We start from the raw sequence: 20,800 nt of genomic DNA, 5'->3' as shown, positions 1-20,800 counted from the left end.
CACATTAGTCCTAGGGTTCTTGGGGTGGATCATCACAATACAAATGGTGGCAAGAAATATGATATGAAATCATTAGAATTCCTCTTAATAAAATGTTTGCAGTTTTTATTATTCTAAAAACTGCAAAAATTTGAAGTGTTTGTATGTCAACAATAAAAATACACAATCCATTATTAAAACAAAGAGGATAAAAAATAATATGGACTTGCAGTGAAAACGCTATAAAAAAAGTAGGTACAAAAGATATGCATGTCACCATGAGAGAAAAGTATTTAACAGTGAGGAACTTTCACAGTATGTGATGCAATTTGATATTCTCTGGGATGGATAAATACCCATCTAATACATGTCCATAGGAGCAGAATTTTTCTCACAATAAAAGTCTTTATTTGTTCTCTTCCTCAACAGTCAATCAACCAGGATGAGTGTCTCTGTGTGTTCCATCAGTCCAGTGTGTCACTGTATTTTTCAACCCCACTTTATCAGTGTTTTCAACTTGCCCCACGGCACTCAATGACAAGGTTCCGCAACTCCACCTGAGCCTCCTCTAGGTGCACAGCATGTTGGGTCCATCGCAGGAACAGACCTGATACACATCCAGACAGAGGAATGTATTTATTTACATTATGTACTATTTCATCGCTTATTACTCATCAAATAAGTAATTGCCTTATTTGATACTTTTAATGTAATAACTATTCAAATTCACCCATCCAACATTTAGCATACTGTATGTCAGAGGGCTGCAGTAGGGGATAGCAGACTCAGATCTGCCTGTGGTACTGTGGCTACTGTAACTCACCTCTCCAGAGCTGCAGGGACTGTGGCTGGACGGAGGGCCAGATGGCCAGCTCAGTGGGCTCATACAGGGGGTTAGAGTAACGCTCCCTCTCACTGGGCCTCAGGAGAGACTGGAACAGACAGTGGGTTCTCTCCTTCACCCCTGCAGCACACCTGATGAGAGAGAGAGAAAGACGGAGAGAGAGAGAGAGAGAGAGAGAGAGAGAGAGAGAGAGAGAGAGAGAGAGAGAGAGAGGGATGAAGATTAAGTGGAAAGGTGCAGACAGATGGACAGACGGATGTGGATTTAGTGTGGATACACTATTCTTGGACAATGACTGTGGATATAAGAACAGCCTGAATGACTCACCTCTCCTGGTCGCTGTTGCAGAGGAAGGTGCCGTAGTCTGAGGCGTAGACCTCCATGGCCAGCCGCAGCAGCAGAGGCTCAGAGAAGCCCATGGCCAGCGGGAACTGTCGGGCCAGCTGCCACACACAGTCCAGCAGCAGCACGAACACTGGAGCCTCCAGCCTCAGACGGGCGTGGGAGTATGCCGAGTGGGCACAGCGCTGCTGGAACGGGTGACCTGCCTGCGGAAAGGAAGTACACACACACACACACAGATCAAAAAACACACATACACAGAGATAAAAACACAGATTAAAAACATACACACAGCTACAGCTAGTATAGCTAGTTAGTCATTGAATGTACACAGGGCTAATGTACACATTCCCAGCTCTCTATCTACAGTATATGACGGTTTGAAAAAAGGTGTGACATAAGGAGGAAGCGTGTGACTATTTTAGGGGTCTCACCTGTAGCCACTCCCTCTCCAGGAGGCCCAGGAAGCCGGCCAGTGTGCGTGTGTTGGGGTCCAGGATGAGCTGGGCCAAAGAGCTCACCAGAAGGGTGGTGTCTGTGCCTTCTGAGCCATGGACTAGAACAGAGTGGCCATCCCTGGCCAGAGCACCATAGAGGGTTACATAACATAGAACAATGTTACACGAAAACAGGATATTACACAATACAGGAAACAAAACATCAGCAATACAAAGCAAAACAACACGCATTATGACTCAGTGTAACACCATGCAGCACAGTGTTCAAATCAAATGTTATTGGTCGCATACACATACACGGAGTATAGCAAACATTAGGAACACATTCTTAATATTGAGTTTCCCTCAGAACAGCCTTAATTCGTTGGGGGCATGGACTATACAAGGTTTCGAAAGAGATCCACAGGGATGCTGGCCCATGTTGACTCCAATGCTTCCCACAGTTGTGTCAAGTTGGCTGGATATCTTTTTTGTGTTAAAATCTGAGCTGTAGTCAATGAATAGCATTCTTACATAGGTATTCCTCTTGTCCAGATGGGATAGGGCAGTGTGCAGTGCGATTGCGTCATCCGTGGATCTGTTCGGGCGTTATGCAAATTGTAGTGGGTCTAGGGTGTCTGGTAAGGTGGAGGTGATATGATCCTTAACTAGCCTCTTAAAGCACTTCATGATGATAGAAGTGAGTGCTACAGGGCGATAGTCATTTAGTTCAGTTACCTTTGCTTTCTTGGGTACAGGAACAATGGTGAACATCTTGAAGCAAGTGCGGACAATAAACTGGGTTGGGAGAGATTGAATATGTCCGGAAACACTCCAGCCAGCTGGTCTGCACTAGCACTTGAAAACTCTAGGCGGCATTCTGCCTTCTCCCTACAGTTCTCAACCATTAGCTTCGCCCTCAACTGCCTCATATGAGCTACAATTCCGACGCTGTGTTTTAACATTTAGAAACTTCAATAATCATCGCTTGCGATACTTCTTTTGAAACATGGCCCTGATCGTTCATCAGCTAGAAAGAATCCTTCAAATAAAAAATATACACTTACTGTAGCAGTTTTGCACAGATTCATACAGCTATGGGTGCCTCCATCTGATAAAACTACACTCTTAGAAAAAAGGGTTCCAAAAGGGTTCTTCGGCTGTCCCCACAGGAGAACCCTTTTTGGTTCCAGGTATAACCCTTTCCGGTTCCATGTAGAACCCTCTGTAGAAAGGGTTCTACATGGAACCCAAAAGGGTTCTATCTGGAACCAAAAGGGTTCTACCTGCAACCAAAAAGGGCTCTTCAAAGGGTTCTCCTATGGTGACAGCCGAAGAACCCTTTAAGGTTCTAGATAGCCTCATCTAATGACTCTTATGTATAATGTCATGGATGACCGTTCAAAACTATTTTTCCCAGTCAGAGATAATTTTTTCCCATGTTCCCAGTTGTCTTGAATGCACTGAAGTCGGAATTCCTCGTGAGCGGCGGTGGCCCGCGTCGAAGCGTGCGAAGAAGGCTGTTTAGCAAGGCGTTGGTATCCGCGACGTGGCTGGTTTTCCCTTTATAATCCGTGATTGACTGGAGTCCCTGCCACATACGTCTCGTGTCTGAGCCGTTAAATTGCGACTCCACTTTGTCTCTATACTGACGTTATGCCTGTTTGAATGCCTTACGGAGGGCATAGCTGAACTGTTTGTTCTCATCCATGTTCCCAGTCACCTTGCCGTGGTTAAGTGCGGTGTTTCATGCTTTCAGTTTTGCGTGAATGCTGCCATCTATCCACGGTTTTTGGTTTGGATAAGTTCTAATTGTCACAGTGGGAACAACATCCTCTACGCACTTCATGATGAACTCAGTCACCGAGTCAGTGTATACGTCAATGTTTATTCTCAGAGGCAACCCATAACATATCCCAGTCCGCGTGATCAAATCAATCTTTGAAGCATAGATTCTGATTGGTCAGACCAACGTTGAACAGTCCTTACCACGGCTACTTCCTGTTTAAGTTTCAGCCTATAGGAAGGGAGGAGCAGAACAGAGGCATGATCTGATTTGCGGAAGGGAGAGTGGGGGAGGCCTTGTAGCCGTCTCGAAAGGGGGAGTAGCAATGGTCAAGAATTCTTGATGAGTGAGTAGTGCAGGCAATGTGTTGATAAAACTTTGGTAGTGTTTTCCTCAGATTTGCTTTATTAAAGTCCCCAGCTTCAATAAAAGCGCCCTCAGGATATATGGTTTCCAGTTTGCACAAAGTCCAGTGTAGTTCCTTGAGATCCGTCGCGGTGTCGGCCTGAAGGGGAATATACACGGCCGTGAAAGATGACAGAACAGAATTCCCTCAGAATGTAATGCGGTCGGCATTTGATAGTGAGGTATTCCAGATCGGGTGCACAAAATGACTTGAGTTCCTGTATGTTACCACAATCACACCATTTGTAGTTAATCATGAAACATACACAGAGAGCCTTTCTTTTTCCCGGATAGTTCTTTCTTCCTGTCTGCACGAGAACCCCGCTGGCTGTATGGACGGGGACAGTATATCCGGAGAGAGCCATGATTCCGTGAAACAGAGTATATTACAGTCCCTGATGTCTCTCTGGAAGGAGATGCTTGCCCTGAGCCTGTTTACTTTATTGTCCAGGGATTGAACATTAGTGAGTAATATACTCAGAAGCGGTGGATGGTATGCACATCTCCTGAGTCGGACTAAAAGCACACTCCGTATTCCTCTTCTCTGTCGGCGGCGTCTTGGAGAAGCCCGTTACATGATGATGTATGATTATGAAAACATTACATTAAGGGTTATGAGAGTAGAGTGCACATCTACCTCTCCACACACTCTGCCAGTAGGCCTGCTGTGGCCAGGGCAGTGTGGACGTGAGAGAGCCACTTGGAGTTCTCCAGCTTGCTGAGCCAGCGGTCCACACTATGGGAGTCATCCCCACAGGCCTCCACCAACTTTATCAGACTCTCCTGGAGCACCTTCCCCCTTGGGACACATACACAGACACACACACACACACACACACAAATATAACTATTCAGTCAACAGGCATAGAGCTATTCAGCCAAATAATGTGGCATTGTTTGGCATGACAACAAAAAATGGGTTGGCTAAAGCAGAAACACCCTGGCAACTAGGTTAGACATACGTAGCCACAAACAAATGAAAAAACTCACACACAACAGGCAAACACACAGACAGACACCTTTCCAGTTGGCGGTGCAGTCTCTTCCAGCAACTGTAGCTAGATTTGGATTCAAACCCGCCCCCTGTCATCCTGGCCTGCTGAGCCTGTTGGTTGGAGCGGGTGTCAATGATGTAACCCAGCCCAGAGCCATCAATCACCGCCTGGAGGAGGAGCTCATCCTCTCTACAGCGCTTCCTATTGGCTCCTGTCAGGGGTTGGCTGCTGCGCATGATGACCTGGGAAACACAATTTTGCTATTTGATACAGTAGATGCCATCTAATGTCAAACAACATTAATTACTGTACATTGTAGTGACATGAAAGTATCTGTGTGTGTGATTGTAAGTGCATGTATGTGCGTGTGCATGTGTGGATTCATGCGTATCTCACCATGCCATTTTTCCTGTGGTAATAACAGAGGACAGGGAAGCGGCCCCCATGTCTGAACTTGGCCACCTTCACCAGTGTCTCATCATCTACGGAGTGAGGGACAATAACAGCAGGAGGGTAGGAGGGACACACAGAGTAGTCCCTGTTCACATGACTCAGTCTCCACCTGTCCTGCTGCGGAGAGGAGAGTAGGAAGACACAACAACAGATCAATAGATGCATATTGTTCACTGTTCTACAGTATATAGAACCTTTTTGAGGGCCCTTTTTGGTTCTAAATCGTATGATTTCTTCTAACGGTGCCCACACCCACTCTCTTGATTCTAATAGGGTCTCTTGACATAGCGATCCCCAGGTTATTTGTTTTAGAACTAGAGTAAATTCACCATGACAAGGGCTCCACAGGAAGCTGACTATATAGATGAGCATGGATTCATGTCGTTTCTCACATGTACTGTTTACACAGTCATAATTCAGTAAGTGGAACCACATGTACAGTGAGGGAAAAAAGTATTTGATCCCCTGCTGATTTTGTACGTTTGCCCACTGACAAAGACATGATCAGTCTATAATTTTAATGGTAGGTTTATTTGAACAGTGAGAGACAGAATAACAACAAAAAAATCCAGAAAAACGCATGTCAAAAATGTTATAAATTGATTTGCATTTTAATGAGGGAAATAAGTATTTGACCCCTCTGCAAAACATGACTTAGTACTTGGTGGCAAAACCCTTGTTGGCAATCACAGAGGTAAGACGTTTCTTGTAGTTGGCCACCAGGTTTGCACACATCTCAGGAGGGATTTTGTCTCACTCCTCTTTGCAGATCTTCTCCAAGTCATTAATGTTTCGAGGCTGACGTTTGGCAACTCGAACCTTCAGCTCCCTCCACAGATTTTCTATGGGATTAAGGTCTGGAGACTGGCTAGGCCACTCCAGCACCTTAATGTGCTTCTTCTTGAGCCACTCCTTTGTTGCCTTGGCTGTGTGTTTTGGGTCATTGTCATGCTGGAATACCCATCCACGACCCATTTTCAACGCCCTGGCTGAGGGAAGGAGGTTCTCACCCAAGATTTGACGGTACGTGGCCCTGTCCATCGTCCCTTTGATGCGGTGAAGTTGTCCTGTCCCCTTAGTAGAAAAACACCCCCAAAGCATAATGTTTCCACCTCCATGTTTGACGGTGGGGATGGTGTTCTTGGGGTCATAGGCAGCATTCCTCCTCCTCCAAACACGGCGAGTTGAGTTGATGACAAAGAGCTCCATTTTGGTCTCATCTGACCACAACACTTTCACCCAGTTCTCCTCTGAATCATTCAGATGTTCATTGGCAAACTTCAGACGGGCCTGTATATGTGCTTTCTTGAGCAGGGGGAGCTTGCGGGCGCTGCAGGATTTCAGTCCTTCACGGCGTAGTGTGTTACCAATTGTTTTCTTGGTGACTATGGTCCCAGCTGCCTTGAGATCATTGACAAGATCCTCCCGTGTAGTTCTGGGCTGATTCCTCACCGTTCTCATGATCATTGCAACTCCACGAGGTGAGATATTGCATGGAGCCCCAGGCCGAGGGAGATTGACAGTTATTTTGTGTTTCTTCCATTTGTGAATAATTGCACCAACTGTTGTCACCTTCTCACCAAGCTGCTTGGCGATGGTCTTGTAGCCCATTCCAGCCTTGTGTAGGTCTACAATCTTGTCCCTGACATCCTTGGAGAGCTCTTTGGTCTTGGCCATGGTGGAGAGTTTGGAATCTGATTGATTGATTGCTTCTGTGGACAGGTGTCTTTTATACAGGTAACAAACTGAGATTAGGAGCACTCCCTTTAAGAGTGTGCTCCTAATCTCAGCTCGTTACCTGTATAAAAGACACCTGGGAGCCAGAAATCTTTCTGATTGCAAATCAATTTATATCATTTTTGACATCGTTTTCTGGATTTTGTTGTTGTTATTCTAATCAGAATGGCGCCGTTTTACAGCCCTCTAACCAATTGTACTATTATGTGTGTTTTTCCGCGTTATTTGTAATTTATTTTGTACATAATGTTTCTGCCATCGTCTCTTATAACCAAAAAGAGCTTCTGGATATCAGGACAGCGATTACTCACCTCGTATTGGACAAATAATTTTTCTACAACGAGGCGGCCGCGAAGGATATCCTACAGACACCCGACAAGGCCCAAATCCCTGTCATTCGCATGAGGAAGAGACGGAGATATCGTGGACGTAGGTCGGGGTGCCTTGTAAGGATCCGACGGCGAGCGAGTAAACTGCCGCTCCCATCAATCCTATTAGCCAATCTTCAATCATTGGAAAATAAATTGGAGGACCTAAGATTACGGTTATCCTACCAACGGGACATAAAAAACTGTAATATCTTATGTTTCACCGAGTTGTGGCTGAACGACGACATGGATAACATACAGCTAGCGGGCTATACGCTACATCGGCAGGATAGAACGGCTGACTCCGGTAAGACAAGGGGTGGCGGTCTGTGTATATTTGTAAACAACAGCTGGTGCACAAAATCAAATACTAAGGAAGTCTCGAGGTTTTGCTCGCCTGAGGTAGAGTATCTTATGATAAGCTGTAGACCACACTATTTACCAAGAGAGTTTTCATCTATATTTTTCATAGCCGTCTATTTACCACCACAAACCAATGCTGGCATTAAGATTGCACTGAATGAGCTGTATAAGGCCATAAGTCAACAGGAAAATGCTCATCCAGAGGCAGCGCTCCTAGTGGCCGGGGACTTTAATGCAGGGAAACTTAAATCCGTTCTACCTAATTTCTACCAGCATGTTAAATGTGCAACCAGAGGAAAAAAAACTCTAGACCACCTTTACTCCACATACAGAGACGCATACAAAGCTCTCCCTCGCCCTCCATTTGGCAAATCTGACCATAACTCTATCCTCCTGATTCCTGCTTATAAGCAAAAACTAAAGCAGGAAGCACCAGTGACTCGGTTAATAAAAAAGTGGTCAGATTACGCATATGCTAAGCTACAGGACTGTTTTGCTAGCACAGACTGGAACATGTTCCGGGATTCTTCAGATAGCATTGAGGAGTACACCACATCAGTCACTGGCTTCATCAATAAGTGCATCGATGATGTCGTCCCCACAGTGACCGTACGTACATACCCCAACCAGAAGCCATGGATTACAGGAAACATCCGCACTGAGCTAAAGGGTAGAGCTGCCGCTTTCAAGGAGCGGGACTCTAACCCGGACGCTTATAAGAAATCCCGCTATGCCCTCCGACGAACCATCAAACAGGCAAAGAGTCAATACAGGACTAAAATTGAATCGTACTACACAGGCTCTGACGCTCGTCGGATGTGGCAGGGCTTGAAAACTATTACAGACTACAAAGGGAAGCACAGCCGCGAGCTTCCCAGTGACACAAGCCTACCAGACGAGCTAAACCACTTCTATGCTCGCTTCGAGGCAAGCAACACTGAAGCATGCATGAGAGCACCAGCTGTTCCGGATGACTATGTGATCACGCTCTCCGTAGCCGATGTGAGTAAGACTTTTAAGCAGGTCAACATTCACAAGGCCGCAGGGCCAGACGGATTACCAGGACGTGTACTCCGAGCATGTGCTGACCAACTGGCAAGTGTCTTCACCAACATTTTCAACATGTCCTTGACTGAGTCTGTAATACCAACATGTTTCAAGCAGACCACCATAGTCCCCGTGCCCAAGGACACTAAGGTAAGCTGCCTAAATTACTACCGACCCGTAGCACTGACGTCTGTAGCCATGAAGTGCTTTGAAAGGCTGGTCATGGCTCACATCAACACCATTATCCCAGAAACCCTAGACCCACTTTTTGCATACCGCCCCAACAGATCCACAGATGATGCAATCTCTATTGCACTCCACACTGCCCTTTCCCACCTGGACAAGAGGAACACCTACGTGAGAATGCTATTCATTGACTACAGCTCAGCATTCAACACCATAGTGCCCTCAAAGCTCATCACTAAGCTAAGGATCCTGGGACTAAACACCTCCCTCTGCAACTGGATCCTGGACTTCCTGACGGGCCGCCCCCAGGTGGTAAGGGTAGGTAACAACACATCTGCCACACTGATCCTCAACACGGGGGCCCCTCAGGGGTGCGTGCTCAGTCCCCTCCTGTACTCCCTGTTCAACCATGACTGCATGGCCAGGCACGACTCCAACACCATCATTAAGTTTGCCGACGACACAACAGTGGTAGGCCTGATCACCGACAATGATGAGACAGCCTATAGGGAGGAGGTCAGAGACCTGGCCGTGTGGTGCCAGGATAACAACCTCTCCCTCAACGTGACCAAGACAAAGGAGATGATTGTAGACTACAGGAAAAAAAAGAGGACTGAGCACGCCCCCATTCTCATCGACGGGGCTGTAGTTGAACAGGTTGAGAGCTTCAAGTTCCTTGGTGTCCACATCACCAACGAACTATCATGGTCCAAACACATCAAGACAGTCGTGAAGAGGGCACGACAAAGCCTATTCCCCCTCAGGAGACTGAAAAGATTCGGCATGGGTCCTCAGATCCTCAAAAAAGTATACAGCTGCACCATCGAGAGCATCCTGACTGGTTGCTTCACCGCCTGGTATGGCAACTGCTTGGCCTCCGACCGCAAGGCACTACAGAGGGTAGTGCGTACGGCCCAGTACATCACTGGGGCCAAGCTTCCTGCCATCCAGGACCTCTATACCAGGCGGTGTCAGAGGAAGGCCCTCAAAATTGTCAAAGACTCCAGCCACCCTAGTCATAGACTGTTCTCTCTGCTACTGCACGGCAAGCGGTACCGGTGTGCCAAGTCTAGGTCAAAAAGACTTCTCAACAGCTTCTACCCCCAAGCCATAAATGCACTGTTGGTTAAGGGCTGTAAGTAAGCATTTCACTGTAATGTCTGCTCCTGTTGTATTCGGCGCATGTGGCCAATAAAATTTGATTTGATTTGATTTGATATCTCTCACTGTTCAAATAAACCTACCATTAAAATTATAGACTGACCATTTCTTTGTCAGTGGGCAAACTTACAAAATCAGCAGGGGATCAAATACTTTTTTCCCTTACTGTAATAGGCTACAGGGCTGGTATTGTGGCCTCAGCAGGATGAGTTTATCTGAATCTTAACCCCTCCATTTGGTCTCCCCAGTGACACATGAGCATGTTGCTCCATTCCCAACCCCCTCTGTGGACTTCCTGATCTGGACTTCCTGATCCCAGCACTCTGTTTTCCTGTCACATGTGAAGACCTGGATTATACACTGAGTATACCAAACATTAGGAACACCTTCCTAATATTGAGTTGCACCCCCCGCTGTTGCCCTCAGAACAGCATTCGTTGGGGTATGGTGTCGAAAGTGTTCCACAGGGTGTCAAAAATGTTCCACAGGGATGCTGGCCCATGTTGACTCCAATGCTTCCCACAGTGTTAAGTTGGCTGGATGTTCTTTTGGTGGTGGACCATTCTTGATACACACGGGAAACTGTTGAGCGTGAAAAAGCGAACAGTGTTGCAGTTCTTGACACAAACAGGTGCGCCTGGCACCTACTACCAAAGCCTGTTCAAACGCACTTAAATGTTTTGTCTTGCCCATTCACCCTCTTGAATGGCACACATACACAATCCATGTCTCAGTTGTCTCAAGGCTTAAAAATCCTTAATAACCTGTCTCCTCCCCTTCATCTACACTGATTGAAGTGGATTTAACAAGTGACATCAATAAGGGATCATAGCTTTCATCTGGATTCACCTGGTCAGTCAATGCCATGGATGTTTTGTATACTCTTAATGTTTGTGATGATTGGGTCTGATTGTTGCATTTACTCTAAAACGACAGGATATCTATGTGTGTGTGTTTGTGTTGCACTCACTAGTTCCTCCATTTGAGCGTAGTCCTGTTCAGGCGATGAGAGGCCCCACTGGTCCTGCAGACTGAGTTTAAGCGGTCTGTAGAAGAATGGATACATATCGGACACACTGTCCAGAGAAGAGAGAGACTAGAGAGAGAGAGAGAGAAGGAGAGTGTGGGGAGGGGGGACAAAAAGTTATGAGTGTCACAAAAAGTTACTGACTAGTCAAAACAAAAAGCAAAACACAATTTGTAATGTTGTAAAACCTTTATGACTGTAATACTAGTTTTTACATGCTGGGTATGTACAGTGGGGGAAAAAAGTATTTAGTCAGCCACCAATTGTGCAAGTTCTCCCACTTAAAAAGATGAGAGAGGCCTGTAATTTTCATCATAGGTACACGTCAACTATGACAGACAAAATGAGATTTTTTTTCCAGAAAATCACATTGTAGGATTTTTTATGAATTTATTTGCAAATTATGGTGGAAAATAAGTATTTGGTCAATAACAAAAGTTTCTCAACACTTTGTTATATACCCTTTGTTGGCAATGACACAGGTCAAACGTTTTCTGTAAGTCTTCACAAGGTTTTCACACACTGTTGCTGGTATTTTGGCCCATTCCTCCATGCAGATCTCCTCTAGAGCAGTTATGTTTTGGGGCTGTCGCTGGGCAACACGGACTTTCAACTCCCTCCAAAGATTTTCTATGGGGTTGAGATCTGGAGACTGGCTAGGCCACTCCAGGACCTTGAAATGCTTCTTACGAAGCCACTCCTTCGTTGCCCGGGCGGTGTGTTTGGGATCATTGTCATGCTGAAAGACCCAGCCACGTTTCATCTTCAATGCCCTTGCTGATGGAAGGAGGTTTCACTCAAAATCTCACGATACATGGCCTCATTCATTCTTTCCTTTACACGGATCAGTCGTCCTGGTCCCTTTGCAGAAAAACAGCCCCAAAGCATGATGTTTCCACCCCCATGCTTCACAGTAGATATGGTGTTCTTTGGATGCAACTCAGCATTCTTTGTCCTCCAAACACGACGAGTTGAGTTTTTACCAAAAAGTTATATTTTGGTTTCATCTGACCATATGACATTCTCCCAATCCTCTTCTGGATCATCCAAATGCACTCTAGCAAACTTCAGACGGGCCTGGACATGTACTGGCTTAAACAGGGGGACACGTCTGGCACTGCAGGATTTGAGTCCCTGGCGGCGTAGTGTGTTACTGATGGTAGGCTTTGTTACTTTGGTCCCAGCTCTCTGCAGGTCATTCACTAGGTCCCCCCGTGTGGTTCTGGGATTTTTGCTCACCGTTCTTGTGATCATTTTGACCCCGCGGGGTGAGATCTTGCGTGGAGCCCCAGATCGAGGGAGATTATCAGTGGTCTTGTATGTCTTCCATTTCCTAATAATTGCTCCCACAGTTGATTTCTTCAAACCAAGCTGCTTACCTATTGCAGATTCAGTCTTCCCAGCCTGGTGCAGGTCTACAATTTTGTTTCTGGTGTCCTTTGACAGCTCTTTGGTCTTGGCCATAGTGGAGTTTGGAGTGTGACTGTTTGAGGTTGTGGACAGGTGTCTTTTATACTGATAACAAGTTCAAACAGGTGCCATTAATACAGGTAACGAGTGGAGGACAGAGGAGCCTCTTAAAGAAGAAGTTACAGGTCTGTGAGAGCCAGAAATCTTGCTTGTTTGTAGGTGACCAAATACTTATTTTCCACCATAATTTGCAAATAAATTCATTAAAAATCCTACAATGTGATTTTCTGGATTTTTTTCTCTCAATTTGTCTGTCATAGTTGACGTGTACCTATGATGAAAATTATAGGCCTCTCTCATCTTTTTAAGTGGGTGAACTTGCACAATTGGTGGCTGACTAAATACTTTTTTCCCCCACTGTATGTACAGCCTGTGTGTATTCTACCACCCTGCTACTGTACCTCAATGGAACGGGCAATGTTCAGGCACTCCTCCATGCCTGGAATGTCCAGCTGGAGAACACACAGGTCCTTACACTTGAGGGTGATTGTTCCAGAGGACCCCGAAGGCCTTTATATGAAACACACACACACATCATTATAGGGCTTCTGTCTAACCCTACTTATTACACTCAACACTCCCCCTCAGGGTTCCATGATCTGGGCTGCCTCCCCTCCAACAAAAGCATTTAAAAAAGCAGCAAGTCCAACCCAACCAGCTGGTGGGACGGGAGTTTCTCTCAGTGACAGCATGTGAGGCCCACATTTCCCCTCCATATCAACTCTTTGTCTGCACTACACCTCCAAATGTACTGTCTGAACCAGATTCATAACTGCAGTAAATGAGCACTGAAATTCCTACCCTTGGTTCTTTGCAGTTCATGACAAAAAGCATATGGAGAGGATTCAAAGAGAGGGCGTGTGAGACAGAGATTGAGCGAAGGTGGGATTGGTTATTATTCCTGCAGCATCAGAATCCTCTGCTATTTTCGCACAGTGCTGCGGACATGGATAGCAGCACACTGCAAAACGCACAAACACACACAGACTCACACACAAGGTGTCACACTTATGTCAAACCTTTGACTCTGGCCTGTACTAGAGAACAGGCTGGAATAGCCCAACAGGTTTTCCACACTGGGCATGGAGGGAGAGACAGTGAGAAGGGGGCTGAGGTTAATGAGACATGTTTATCATACAGGCTACACAGGCACCCTGGCCCAACATTCAGACTGATGTAAACTAGGAAAAAGTTAACATGTTAAACACTTTATTAGTAACTATTAGTATCCCCAATGTGACAATTGGCTGTCAGCACATTGAAATATGGGGTTCAAGCAACATGGCTGCAGTTCTGAATTAGGCTATAAGGTCCATCATTACGCCTTTGAATATGGCATTGGTATACTTTCATGAACACGCGGTCACCTATTGGCCCCACCCCACTTACCTTTTCTCTATGGCATCGATGTTTCTGAGAAGTAACAAGACTAGCCGCGAGCTGTCTCCATCTCTGTTTGAGAAGAGGAGGTGGTGGCCGGTGACACATAACGTTCCTTTCATCGGTGGATGAAACGGGCGTCTCAGAACGACATCTTCAACGTTAGCAGTCTTTATATGCTCTGAAAACTCCATCGCATCAGCGCAAGATGACAAGAAGGTCACGGAGATCCAAGTCGCGCGCGTCAGAAAAAGTCTTCACAGCTTCTTTTCCGCTTCTGAATCTTGTTTAGGCTACTTATCTGAATTATTTAAATTAAACCACTTGTTCTTGTCTCATGGAAAAGGGGCGTGACACGGTCCAGATGTTGACTGTAGCTTGCTGTAGCCTACAGCGAGGCGAGCCGTTTGTTTGAAGATAATAACCTCTTCATAGCAGTTCTTTCCTTTCCTTTCCTTTCGTTTTCTCATTAACCCACCCTGCCTGTGGGGACACCTCTCTAAGCCATTCTTGGCTGCTTTCCAACCAGCCCCTAAAATGTGAAAACATCTTGTGGTTACAAAAGAAGGAAGTGAGCGTTTCCTGAAAGCAGTTGTGAGAGGACACAAAGTCTAATATCCTATCTATACAAGGGCAATTCATTTCAAAATGCCTATTAGTGTGTAGCCTAATATGGGGTTTGCATTTTGTAGATAATCTTTCAAGCTGTTGTTGAACCATCCCAGACTAGTTAGTTTACATTACTCATGTAGTAGCCTCAGCTTCCAGCCAGGTAGAGGCTACTCCTCTAGTAACTTCAGGTCACTAACCTAAAGCAAGACACTGTATTGGTCAATGTTTGTCAATACCCTTCTCATTTCATGTGTGTGACCTAGTCTTTGATTTAAATATATATACACTACCGTTCATAAATTTGGGGTCACTTAGAAATGTCCTTGTTTTCGAAAGAAAAGCAAAAAAAATGTGTCCATTAAAATAACATCAAATTGATCAGAAATACAGTGTAGACATTGTTAATGTTGTAAATGGATATTGTAACTGGAAACGGCAGATTTATTTATGGAATACAGTGGGGGACAAAAGTATTTAGTCAGCCACCAATTGTGCAAGTTCTCCCACTTAAAAAGATGAGAGAGGCCTGTAATTTTCATCATAGGTACACGTCAACTATGACAGACAAATTGAGGAAAAAAAATCCAGAAAATCACATTGTAGGATTTTTAATGAATTTATTTGCAAATTATGGTGGAAAATAAGTATTTGGTCAATAACAAAAGTTGTTTGAAAATTACCACTAGATGGAGACATTGCCTCAAATTAAGACATGCCAATCCTATTTCTAAGGTGTTTGTCAGCTGTTCATCTGTCAGGAAGACCATGAACTGATTACATTATGTTTGTGTATAGCTACCTGTACCTGCCCTATTAAACATGATTTGGAATGGCTACACCACAATATTATCTGATCAAATCTAATCAAATAACATTTTAATGACAAACATTCCATATAAAACCAAAATGTATCAAGGAGTCATCTTAAAGAGATTCTCAGGTACTTTTGTATACTTTTTAGCCAGTAGTTCTGAAAGTAGCACTCAGGAGCCAGAAGTAGTCCCAAAAGTGGCATACTATGTCACATATGTGCAGATATGTGCACCAGGTCATTGCTCTCTCTCTTTCTCTCTCTGCTGTGTCCACTGAGCCATTGGGCCCGCACTGCAACCTTATTGGATAATGCTGGACAGGCCTCTTGCTAGCTTTCACTCAAATAGGCTAGAATTGGAATTGCTAGGGGCTGGCCCAGGTGGTGGGAAATGTAGGTAAAACAGCTTCAAGAAAACAGGGGGTTTTGTGGCTAATTGAGGTAAGACAGTAAATCCGCTCATAGATTATGCATTTATGAACTACACATCCAGCCCAAAGCGGGAGGTTTAAAAAATACTTTCTTAGTCACCAAAGTACAGGAGCATGTCTTTAACATAATACGTTTAAGAGATATGGCTAAATCATTTTCACTTTTATCCCATTGCCACTTTAGTGTTTGTGGAATTTAGGGGGGGAATTATACAAAACCTTTTAACCATTGCCATGTCAAATCATTGCATTCCAATGTTAAAAGTTGCACCTGAGTGCTGCCATAAGTGGACACAGCTAACTATTTATTTCACCTTGGTGTGGTCAGATGGATAACTTGACGGAGGCTACTTGCATGAACTACGCCCCTTCTCCATAATGGATATGGGCGGCCACTTCTGCTTCTCCTTATTACTCTATAAATAAAGAATCACCAGTTCACTCCAATCTAGAACTGGCAAGCCCACTGACAGAACACTTAATATGCTTCAAGAGACATATCGTGCTCTGTGAATAACTAATTCAAACGTTTTTGCAGCCTTTTAAGCATATCCTTTTCAAACGTCTAGTGCACTTGCAATGGATTTTAAAGAGCTGGGAGGTGAGGACAACTCCGACGGAGATACTGAGGGAGAAGCTGAGGATTTGAACAATGTGAAAGCACTTACCGAAAAACTAAAGTTACAAACCCGCAGACCATCCTACATTGAATGGCAGGAGCGCTTGCAGAGCCGACCGTGGAAGGAAAACCCAAGTGGTTCAGAAATTGGCCAAGAGACTGCAGAGAAATATGTGTACTTGCCTGAAATTATGCGGGATGAGAACTCAGATCTAACCATCCGCAACATCTGTGGCTTCCATACCATTGATGATGCGTTGGAATTTCTTAGGAAAGAGCTGGTGAGTGCACTTTTTTTGAATGCCGAAATTCAACATACCTACCCTTTTTTTTCTCCAATTCTGACACGGTTATTTGTACATTGACATGTTAGAAATGAATTAGGCTACACTATTTCTGCATGTCCTAGATATGTAGAATGAAACGAAAATATTATAGTACGAATGAATAAGACGCAGTGCAACTATTTGGTAAACGTACTTACCAGGTAGTTACACTGGTTTGGTTCGGCGGTCTTGTGCGTCCTCATGACGCACGTGCCAGAGCGTAGAGCGTGTGTGACGGAGAGATTTATGGGAAATAATCGTGCTTTCACTGCTGAATTTTGCTTGAATGCCTGTCTGATTAGAGCATGACTTTGTGCTATCTTTGCATCCAAAATAATGTCAACATGCTAAAACAATAGGGACCTTCTGTTAATTTCAGAGCAGAAAAATCCCAAAATAGAAAGGCAAAATATTTTTCGCATAGATCATGTGTCAGTGTCATTACACATCAATGGCACCCACTAAATGCAAAAACCTAATCCAAGGGTCTGATTGCTAGAATTGTATATTTGATTACGGATTTCTCCCCATTCTCTCTCATCGCTCTCCTTTCTGCCTGTCATCCTCAGAGGGAGATGCGGTTCCAGGACAACTGTCTGGCTCGGCAGCTGATCCGTCTGCGTGTGGAGATCCACCGGCTGAAGGTGGAGCAGGTGTGTCACTGTCACAAGGAGATGTTGGACAACGCCACCTACGAGCTGGAGGAGTGTGGTGAGGAGTCTGACCTGCTCTGTGACATCCCCATGAAGGCTGCCTTTGCCCTCTCCACCCCCCTCAAACACCTTGGCCTCACCAAGATGAACATCAACTTCCGACGCTTCTCCCTCTGTTAAAACATATTCCACCCTGTGAGGGTGGATTTACTGTATTAACACCTCTGTCTAATCTACGCAGGGTAATCAGGGGTGTTTCCACTGCAAATGTTTATGTTATGACACGAAAGGGAAGACGAATGGCTGGAAGAGTGTGCAGACAGTAATTAGCCAAGTGGGAGGAAATGGAAATGACTCCTTTGATCCATGCCCCAGCCCTGACTTGAGATAGATAGATACAGGCCTCCATAGTAGAGCCCTGTAGGGGCACGACACAACCCCATTGCATAGCAGCACCTTTCTACTGTACCTCATGGAAGGTGCTGACTGATAGGTCAGAGTAGATAGACAGGGAAGATAGTGATGAGGTGTGGATCTGGGGTGGAGGTGGTGTGAGTCTGGATCACCATGCTGTCAGATCAATTGCACTGTACAAAAGCAATAGTTAAGATGACCTTCTGATAGAATGAAGAAGACTGCCATGATGGTGAACCCTACTGTAACTAGAGATGTCTCTTGAGAGTTGCACAGGGGAATTGTCTTTCTTCAGATGAAGAAAAATCTATCACAGCGCTAACACTCACTAACATGAGTTCCATACTGTAATCCCAGTCCAGGAGGAAGTATGTATCAGACACTAGTCACATCACAAGGGACATGTTCCCAAACCCTGTTGACAGCCCAGGCCCTCCCCTCTGTGTTGGCAGAGTCCCAGACAGCAGTACACAGGAAGCTGGAGGTCACATTCCAGCATTCTGTTACCTCTTCTTCAGAGACCAAAAATAACAAGGTCCTCCATGTGGTCATGGCTTCAAGGATATGACATAATTAGAGCCTATGCCCTATGTACTCCATGCATTTTATTTTCCATTAGATGATACAGATGTTGTAGGCCCAAAGTGACAGTGTTGTGTCAGATTATCAGGGTTGAGTTTAGATGTATTTAAAGATATCGTTCTCAGGAAGAGAGAAAGCAGGAGAAACTGAAAGTATCTTTGGGGAAATTTTGAACAGAATTTGGTGGGTTTTTATCGATATTTGCTGAAAAGTACCCAACAAAGTTTAAAACTTTGTTACAAAGTTGTAATACATCAAAATATAGATTTGTAAGTGCCTTATGTACAGAGTTTTCTCCTATATAATACAGGAATATGTTATGGTTATCATTTAATGTATGAGGGAAATATAAATGACTGGAGACAGAGCTGTTCTTTGAAGATGCTTGTTACATTTACATTTACGTCATTTAGCAGATGCTCTTATCCAGAGCAACTTACAAATGGGCTTGTTGTTAAAAGTTTTTTTGTTTGTTATTAACTCACATGTAAAAAGGCAACAAACTTGAAATTGAAAATAATGTTGTTTTTTGTTGTCTGCATGTCTGTCTATCCATTAGAGAACTGGGTAAATGACCTCCGTCATCACCTGAGACCTCCCTGAGTGCTCAGTTAGCTGTAACCTTTCACATCCTGAAATCCGATTAATGCACAGTTTCATCTTTCAACTGCATCAGCTATTTATATTTTTTAAATGATGTGGTGTAGGCTTAACTTATCAGAAAACACCTTAAAGGTCCAATGCAGCTGTTTTCTTTATCTCAATATCAAATAATTTTTGGGTAACAATTAAGTACCTTATGATGATTGTTTTAAATTAAAATGGTCAAAAAGAAACAAAAATACCTTAGCAAAGAGCAATTTATCAAGCAATACTTTTGCTAGGACTGTCTGGAAGTGGTCTGAGTGGGGAGGGAAAACTGAAAACTCGCTGTTGTGGCTCTCTTTCTTATTGGTCTATTAACTAATTTATGGCCAGGTGATGTCACCAGGCAGGCCAAATCTCCATCCCACCAAAACAGGCTTACATTTCAGGAGGTCTTTTCAAACAGCTGTTACACTAAGAGGGCATTATCATAATTTTCACAATTTCACAGTATTATTCCAACCTCATAGTGTGAAAACATACATAAAACACAGGAAAATCACGTTTTTGACTGCAGTGGGCCTTTAAGGGGTACAAGCATAAATTGATGAATTCATAACCATGTCAAGTTGTCACCAATTATTGTACAAAATGGGTACATATAAAGGATGTGTGAAGTAGACGTGATATACTAGTTTATGAGATGACCTCATGTATGATGTGAGAGAAAGAGAGAACCAGGTCAATTGGAACCATTGTAATGAATGACATGATAAATACAGGGTGCACAGGGCCTCAGGTAGTACCTTAAGGCCTGATCTTTCATTGGATATCCTCATGTAATGTCCTTTGTAGTGTGGCTTCTATTTCTAGTGTCTCTCACCTATGCTGTCACCAGTTTTCATAAAGTTCAACTGTCCTGCAGTTAAGATGGTTTTCTCTGACCTCACTCCCCTCATATGTACTGTTAATCAACTAATAAACTGATAGCCCTAAGTACGGTATATCGTGACTGTTTCATCATTTTTGAAAATCCTCCAGGCTAGGGTAGGCCTACTCAAGTTCATTTATTTTGTCTGTAATCAAATGACTGCAGTATTAACGCCCTCAAGTAACTATTGTGACACTGCATTGTGTGTCTGTAGGGAAGACAAATGTATTTTTTTGTCTATGTCTGTAGATTAGTTACGATACATAGAATAAATCTCACAGTGCAGCTTATGAAATATTGTAGTGTTTACTGACTTTATTGTCCCCTTAGGGAAATTATGTTTGCGGCATTATCTACATGTGATGGTTGTGTGCAATAAAATGCAAACACCACACAACTTAATGTAAAGTTTAATATTGCAAACTGCAGGCCAGCCCACTGGTCTTACTGACAAATAATACACTGGTCTTATTGACAAATAATACATAAGACTATTTAATATCACTATTTTAACCAAACATTCAAAAAATTATACATACTGTACATTTTCAGTTAAACAAAGATAGGGTGACAGTAGCTTACCACTCTGATTTAATGCAGTAGACCATGATGCTTACGGGAAATAAAAAAAACTTAGCACAAAGCATTGTTTGGTTTTGAGAATACTGGTAAGCTCATCCACTCATCAGCAGCCAGATAACACCTGCATCATAGAGGATAGCACTAAAGTGACGGGGTTGGAAAATGTGTTTTACTGCACCTAGATACAGTGGCATTTTCCTATTTTGTTGCCTTACAACCTATAATTTAAATTGATTTTTGGGGGGTTTGTATCATTTGATTTACGCAACATGCC

The 20,800-nt window shown here is 44.0% G+C and overlaps 2 protein-coding genes across 3 annotated transcripts; one reads left to right on the top strand and one right to left on the bottom strand.

Moving 5' to 3' along the window:
• Positions 1–87: 87 nt before the first annotated feature.
• LOC311145583 (myotubularin-related protein 9) lies at positions 88–14,512 on the bottom strand. The gene is made up of 10 exons (XM_084181858.1): positions 13,990–14,512; positions 13,002–13,110; positions 11,074–11,199; positions 5,185–5,358; positions 4,813–5,030; positions 4,431–4,592; positions 1,600–1,741; positions 1,151–1,371; positions 803–954; positions 88–586 (listed from the first exon to the last, which is right to left on the bottom strand). Exons 1-10 carry the CDS (start codon positions 14,172–14,174, stop codon positions 492–494), a joined length of 1,584 nt encoding a protein of 527 aa, XP_084037984.1. The 5' UTR covers positions 14,175–14,512; the 3' UTR covers positions 88–491.
• Positions 14,513–15,779: 1,267 nt separating this feature from the next.
• Positions 15,780–20,016, top strand: LOC311145582 (protein FAM167A-like). Of its 2 annotated transcripts, none has more exons than XM_084181856.1 (3): positions 15,780–15,844; positions 16,373–16,734; positions 17,349–20,016. In XM_084181856.1, the coding sequence occupies exons 2-3, from the start codon at positions 16,414–16,416 to the stop codon at positions 17,610–17,612; spliced, it is 585 nt and encodes a 194-aa protein (XP_084037982.1). In that variant the 5' UTR covers positions 15,780–15,844; positions 16,373–16,413; the 3' UTR covers positions 17,613–20,016. The 2 variants fall into 2 exon arrangements, with proteins under 2 accessions (XP_084037982.1, XP_084037983.1); XM_084181857.1 differs by having other exon boundaries at positions 15,790–15,844; positions 16,404–16,734.
• The last annotated feature ends 784 nt before the right edge of the window (positions 20,017–20,800 follow it).

Source organism: Coregonus lavaretus (assembly GCF_964263955.1).
Source record: "Coregonus lavaretus genome assembly, chromosome: 18".
NCBI lineage: Eukaryota > Metazoa > Chordata > Actinopteri > Salmoniformes > Salmonidae > Coregonus > Coregonus lavaretus.
This window is presented reverse-complemented; position numbering and strand designations above follow the sequence as displayed.

Coding starts and splice junctions, on each gene's coding strand:
- LOC311145583 (XM_084181858.1), bottom strand. CDS start 14,174: ATGGAGTTTTCAGAGCATATAAAGACTGCTAACGTTGAAGATGTCGTT. Junction 4,593..4,812: donor CTGCACCGCCAACTGGAAAG/GTGTCTGTCTGT, acceptor ATGTGTCCCAAG/GGGGAAGGTGCTCCAGGAGA. Junction 1,742..4,430: donor CTGGCAGAGTGTGTGGAGAG/GTAGATGTGCAC, acceptor TGCTCTGGCCAG/GGATGGCCACTCTGTTCTAG.
- LOC311145582 (XM_084181856.1), top strand. CDS start 16,414: ATGGATTTTAAAGAGCTGGGAGGTGAGGACAACTCCGACGGAGATACT. Junction 16,735..17,348: donor AATTTCTTAGGAAAGAGCTG/GTGAGTGCACTT, acceptor TGTCATCCTCAG/AGGGAGATGCGGTTCCAGGA.